Here is a 7013-nt window from a genome sequence, read left to right as displayed (position 1 = left end):
CCCCCTCATAGACCAGGATCCTCTACGTTTGCTGTCAGAACTGATTGGACTGTCTGTCCACCTTCCAATAAAGCATTGACCTTGGAAACAAAGAATGGTTTTGTTTTGTTCATGAAACGGGTTATGAGGAAGTGGCACTGGGCACATCCACTCCGCTGTCCACGGGGAAGCGGTCGGGACCATCCACAGTTTCCGGGCTTCATCTCCTGTGAGGCCGACTCATCGAGAACCGCCCCCCTCTGCCCCCATGCTCCATCCTCCTGCCTCAGCGCCCAGCCTGCTCTGTGGGCGCCTGGTCCTGACCGTGACGTGGAGGGAACTCGGGGAGCTGAGTGGGTGATGGGAGGGGGCTCTGCAGGGACCCACGTCCGTGTGGGAGGGACGCTCATCGCCTCCCGCACAGCCGGGCTCTCAGCTCTGGGTCTAAGATAAACTCTCTCTGACACAGTGAGTGGTGTGAGCGTCACTCCCCCCTCACGGTCTTCGCTGTGAAGCGTGGACCCATCAGCAGCCACAGTGCGTTCTTCTACGTCCAAGACATTTACCCACACGGTCTATTCCATGGGCCTGTCGGCCTCCTCCTCCTCACTGTTACCTCTCCTTTCCCTTCTTCCTCCCCCCTCTCCCCTTCATCTACCTCCTCCTTCCCCTTCCCTTCCTCCTCCCCCTCCCCCTCCTTCTTCCTCTCCTCCTCCTTCCCATCCTCCTCCTCCTCACTGCTACCTCTCCTTTCTTCCCACCCAGACACAGGGATCTTAGGTTTGAAGGGTAAAGGCTCTGTGATGATAATCAAACTTCAGGTTAGTTTTTAAATATATTAGCCCTTAGAAATCATCTTGTTAATTTCAAAGTGAAGTGATAAGGAGGAACGTTAGTGTGTGTGTTGATCATGTTATGACACATTGAGAAAGTAGATGATATCAGCACATTAACTATTGTAAACTCTAGGAAATGGGTGTGGGATGTTTACTGTAACATTTAGTCTTTCTCCTTCTGGGTGTGTTTTAAATATCCCATAAATGAAATATCTGAAGTAAAACAAAAACTCTTTATTCTGTCCTTAAATACATGTTATATTAGATTTATGAAAACTGACTCAAGAAGAAAAATATCTGAGCAGTTTTATATCGCCTATAGAAATTAAGTCCATGATTAAAAATCTCTCCCAAAATACCCGTGTGGGGCCAGATAGCTTCACTGGTGAATTCTAAACACTTTCTGTTCCAAAGAATAACAGAAACACTCCTACATTTTAGGCTGATCTATCACAATAAAAACATAATGCCACCAGCAGGGAGAATTACAGGCCGGTGTTTCTCATGAGCGAGGCTCCTAAGAACATACGAACGCATTCCGTCTACTCTAGCCGCACGTGCATGTACAGATCATACCTCCGACCGAGGGATTTTATCCGAGGGACGAAGAACGAGAAGCCGTGAGAAAATCACAAACATGAGGCGCTGTAAGCGATAACGGGAGACACAGCACACGAGTCAGCGTTCCGGGCGGAACCCTTCTCCCCCCGGAAGGTCAAGGAGACCCAACCGGGTGCCCAGGCCTGGGGGTGACTCTGCTTGGAAGCTGGCCTTTGCGGATGGGACCACGCTGGGATGCGGAGCCTCCAGGTGGGGCCAGGGAAACACGGCATCTTCCCTTTTGTGCCAGAGGCGGGGCTCAGGGAGGAGAGGAAGCGTGTTCACAGAGGCGGCCGTGGCCGAGGGAGTGGGCGTGGGGACACGGGGACCCGCCCGGGATGGTGAAGGCGGCCGAGGGGTGAAAGCCACAGAGGCCGGGCGGCAGGAAGGATGCTCCCCCGTCCCAGGAGCCCAGCCTCACTCCGCCAGGTTCTGGGCGCTCAGCCGCCAGGACCCTGAGGCAGCGACTCCTGGTGTCTGAGACCCAGGCGGGGGCACGCGTGCTGGGCCCTGGGGGCATCGGCATCGCCTGCTTCGTCTTACACACGAGGAAGGCATGACAGACACGCTTTGTCTGCCCACACGTGTGTGTGGCTCAGGGCAGGCTGACTGTCTCCTATAAACTCATCCTCTATATTTAAATGGTGTTTCAGGAAAATGTAAATTTTTAAAAGTTAACAGACGTTCATTACGCCTCCTTTTACAAGGCCTGCATGAGGCCTCGGGGATGCAAGACTCACATCCTCCAACTCAAAGGCTCCGGCTGCAGCTCAGGTAACCGGTCAGGGGCGGGAACCCGTTTGTCCAGGCGGCAGCGGCAGTGAGTGACGGGGAGGGATGGAGGGGCCGGTGGGGACAGATGGATGGATGGACGGACGGCAGGGATGGAGGAAGTGGTAGGAAAACTCACGCGGGGAGAGGTTCTGAGCGAACACTCAGGGCAAGGAACTCCCGGGTGTGTAGAAGCGAGATGAGGGTTTGTGGGCAGAGGGACGCGTCACACGGCGTTTTAGCAGGAAGAGCCGGAAGGTGGGCTTTGGTTACAGTGTGACGAGATCTGAGTGTTTCCTACAAATATGAAGACTTAGGAAGAAGTCACAGCGAGGAGGCGAAGTACCGGCGTTTTTAGGATGTAGATACACCTGTGGTTCTGTCAGAGGACGAGTAGCCATGGAGAATCCCCCCCGCCCCCCGCCATCATCATTACACTAACTGCCTCGCTACAAAGAAAGAGAAAATTGAGAAAATACTTGTTAGATGAAAATCTAGCCCAAGACAAAGGGAAGAGCAGGGGAGGGAAGAAGAAGGGAAGGAGGAAGGCGAAGAAGGAATACCGCTGCATAAATAAGCTATAAATAAAATATAATTTTTGCTCTAATAACCAAATAAGAATTCTTATAAGTTTATAAAATTGTTTTGGCTTTTTATTACTTTTTTGTTATTGGTTTTTGATATAAGAAGTTGAAGAAGTATGGACAGAATGGTATGAAATCTACTATTTCTACCTAAACATAAGTTATAAACATTGAACACTGGCTTTGTTGATTGCCGACTAAAACGCCAAGCTCAAAATCCTCATCTTTAAAACACCATTGTATTCACACATTATTCAGGAAATGCTGGAATGGAACATGGGATAGTTGACAAAATGTTTTTAAAAAACGCATTTGTGACTCAATGATTGTCCTCTTGTCAACAATCAATTAAGTAGAATTTTACGCCGTAACGAAGCTTCGCTGACTAACAGGTCTAAGAGGGGACTTAGACACTGAAGAGACAGGAACACGAACATCATTGAATTTGCTGAGAGCTGAGCGGCCAGGGAAGTGGACCGAGCTGACAGACACTACTCAGCTGACGTGCCCAGTGGCCGCTGGGTGCGCACAGCCTGGGGCGTGTTCCTATCAACTCTTCTCATTGTGAGCACAATAGGTTTTTGTTTTTAAATATTTTTATTGATTTTTTTTAAGAGAGAGAGGAAGGGAGACGGAGAGAAGATAGAAACATCAGTGATGAGAAACATCGATGGGCTGCCTCCTGCACGCCTCCCGCCCCCCTCCCACTGGGGAACTAGCCCACAACCCGGGAATGTGTCCTGATGGGGAACCGAACCAGCAACCACTTGGTGCCTGGGATGATGCTCAACCCACTGAGCCACGTCAGCTGGGCCACAGTAGGTTTTGTGGAAAGCAAGCCCAGCAGGAAAATCCAAGGGAAGTTTATGCTTCCTCAGCTGGATCTCTCTTCAGTTAGGAAAGAAGAGTGTAGCTGGGTTTCTATGTAGAGCAGTCTGGGTTTTGAGTCAACTTGACGTCACGCGCCGTGGTTTCCTCGTCTGCTGCTGAGGGACCGACGAGCTTCTCTTACGCGTTTGCTTGCACCCAGAGGAACCAGACAGCCTTCAGCCACACCCCCACCCTGCGCTGGGAGCTGGCCTGGGGCCTGGGCGTGGACAGCAGTGGCCTGGACGCTGGTCTGGCTGCGGGAGCCACTGCCCTGTCTATGACTTTGACTCCAGCTGGAAGGTCTTGGTCCTGATTCTGGCCTCAGGGTTGTGGATTTGACTTCTACTGAAACCCACTGATGTTCCCGGGTCTTAGGAACAGGAAGCTCAACTTCCAGGTTCTTTACTCCAAAGTGTTTCCTAACCTGTCCTCCTGGGTTGCTGTGCACGGCTCCCAGGACCCCCGTGGGCAGGGCTGAGGCTGTGGCAGGGCCGTGGCTGACAGGCGTGGCAGATTGGAGAAGAGGATGTGATGTGACACCTGTTTTGGGACAGTTCTTGGGAGAATTGTCCAACATCAAATTCCAACTTTTCAAGCATTGTATCCTGTCAAATCTATTTCCAGCTCAGAACACGGAGAGAAGATGGATTGCCCACTTACGAGCTCGTTGGCGTGAGATTTAAGAGCTGCCTGTGTGTGGACAGCTGTTCAATAGCAGTTTGGACTAATTCTATAAATATCAGCTATTTTACCACCGGCTCTTTCTGCTGTCACTCTCCAGATGCTAATTTTTCATCTGAGATTCTTCCAGCGCATTTTACATGGGGAGAGAGCGCCATGATCATTTCCCAATAAGCGAGTTTAATGTGGCGTTGCAACCGGGCGTCCACGGTCGTCATTTATCTTACGTGTGTCCTTTGTTTTATGATTTTGCTGGGAAGACAACTGTGTCCCTTCCTGAGGACACCGGATATCCATGTTGTTACATCGGCAAGAAGGAAATATCAAGGACTGAGATGAGGGAAGCAACAACTGGTCTTTCCCGGGCCCCTTTCTCTCCATGAGTCAGAATCCAGACCCTGGGCCCAGTGCCGTGTCAGCCAGCTCAGTCCTCCCAGACAGTCCATAAGGCTTAGATGGCTTCTCAGTTCCCTAAAATTCACATCGGTGTGGCCCGGCCGGCGTGGCTCAGTGGTTGAGCATCGACCTATGAGCCAGGAGGTCACAGTTTGATTCCCAGTCAGGGCACAGGCCCAGTTGCAGTGTGGGGCATGCAGGAGGCAGCCGATCCATGATTCTCTCTCATTATTGATGTTTCCTCTCCCTCTTCCTTCCTCTCTGAAATCAATAAAGATATATTTTTTTAAAATTTACATTGGTGTGAACTCCCAAGTCTGGCTATGATTTGGGAGCTAAAGCCTCTGGACTGAGATTCTGGCCATTCACAGCCTTGATTATGATTTTAGTTTATTTGGCCTCAGACTCAGGCTAACCCACGGTGTTCGGAGTCACCTGGGGAAACTGGTATCAGGAGCGACACGGAACCCCACGTTGAACTCTGAGCTGAACACTCTCTGGACCCTGCCATACACACCCCGTTATTTATTCCCTTTAAAAAATATTCTTATTGATGTCAGAGAGGAAGCAAGAGGGAGAGAGAGATAGAAGCATCCATGATGAGAGAGGATCATTGAAAGGCTGCCTCCTGCACGCCCCCTTTTGGGGATCGAGCCTGCAACCCGGGCCTGTGTCCTGACCTCTCGGTTCATAGATCGATGCTCAACCACTGAGCCACACTGGCCAGGCTATTTATTCTCTTTTAAACCAGCTGCCTCACCAGTTCTTTGTAGACTGATGGCCACTCAATCTCCTCACCAGCCAGAGCTTTGGGGTTGGTTTTCTCTCCGAAAACGTTTGCTGTTTCCACTGTTAAAGTTTTGCTCCACGTGAAGCTGGTTGCCGTGACCTCTGGAAGGATCAGACCTTCCTCTCGGCCATCGGGAAGCTCTCAGAGGCCGTCGCTGCAATGGAGACACTGGTCGGAGAGGAGTGATCTATGGGGAGATAGCAGAGCAGAGGGGACGACTGACTATAAAAGGAGCCATCAGGTGTTGGCGGCGGGATGAGCTTGGCAATGAGCAATCCGCTGAGGGTCAGGAATGTGCCGACGTGGACGAGCCAGCCACATCTTCCCATAAAAGCAAAGCCGCACGCTCAAGGCCGCCCAATGGGAGGCTGGGTCAGCAGAACTATTTTAATGGGAGAGAGGCCTCTGTGTCAGGAGACGGCCTCGGTGACATTCCAGGCGATGCGCGGAGCGACACGGAGGGATGGTCACATGACTCAGCACCTGCTGGCCCAGGTATATAAGCTCCCTCCCCACTCGCTGACACTCACTCTCAGGACCTCCTCTTGAACAGAAACACACTCCCCCTGACACCATGAGCTACTACGGCAGCTACTACGAGGCCGCGGGCTACGGCTGGGGCGGCTTCGGCGGCCTGGGCTGTGGCTATGGCTCCGGCTGGGGCTGGGGCGGCCTTGGGGGCCTGGGCTGTGGCTATGGCTACAGAGGCTATGGCTGTGGCTGCTGGCGCCCGTCCTGCTGCGGGGGATACGGATACTCTGGCTTCTACTGAAATCCTGCCCAGCAGCCCCACATCTGAGGCCATGAAGGGGGGACCCAAATGTGACTGCCGTGGCCAGACCAGGACCCACTAAGGTCCAAGCATCAGCGACACGACTAGGAATGTTGATCACTCATGGTTGTCTGCACCATGTCCCCTGGCGTTTCTTGTTTGCATTCTCGTAACTGTGGGATTCTCTGTTCTTTTTGCAATAAATGAGCGTAAGTTAAGACGGTGTACGTGGCCTTTACTTTTCTGCAAGAGTCCACGGCCAGGGTGGTTTTCGTGGGTTCAAAGACTTGGAGGGAGGGCTGACGCGCAAACGATACACACAAGACGGAATATTAATTTTTATAATTACCGGGGGAACCAGAGAACAGCCCAACTACAGAAGTCACGTTCTCCCTGTTGCTCCTTTCCCAGCTGCTTCTATTAACTAGAATACACAATTGCCTTTAGGACGCAAACAGACATATCAATGGTAATGCTTAGCAAACAGTCAGATTGCCAGGTCTTGGGAGTTTGCTTTAGGCCACTGAGTCAGCAGCAGGTAATAGAATGTAGGTATCCACCCTGTGAATGTCAAAGGAGTCCTGGTCAGCCTTCTGCCAGACCCCTCACATTTATACCCATCACTGTTGATCTTGGTGGGCAGCACTCTTCTATTTAGCTCAAAATATCAGAGTGAGTATTTGTAACCGTGCCAGTTGATAATGAAGAACATAAACTACTCCATGAAAAACTAA

The 7013-nt window shown here is 51.3% G+C and overlaps 1 protein-coding gene across 1 annotated transcript in view; it reads left to right on the top strand.

The window, feature by feature from the left end:
- Nucleotides 1–6279, top strand: part of LOC102769443 (keratin-associated protein 19-2-like) — a 26383-nt gene extending 20104 nt beyond the window's left edge. Inside the window, exons 2-3 of the mRNA XM_006753672.1 lie at nt 5576–5678; nt 6061–6279. Coding sequence (XP_006753735.1) covers nt 5576–5678; nt 6061–6279 — 322 coding nt within the window. The remainder of the gene's footprint in view (nt 1–5575; nt 5679–6060) is intronic.
- Nucleotides 6280–7013: the final 734 nt, after the last annotated feature.

Source organism: Myotis davidii, unplaced genomic scaffold, assembly GCF_000327345.1.
Source record: "Myotis davidii unplaced genomic scaffold, ASM32734v1 scaffold552, whole genome shotgun sequence".
Classification (NCBI taxonomy): Eukaryota; Metazoa; Chordata; class Mammalia; order Chiroptera; family Vespertilionidae; genus Myotis; species Myotis davidii.
This window is presented reverse-complemented; position numbering and strand designations above follow the sequence as displayed.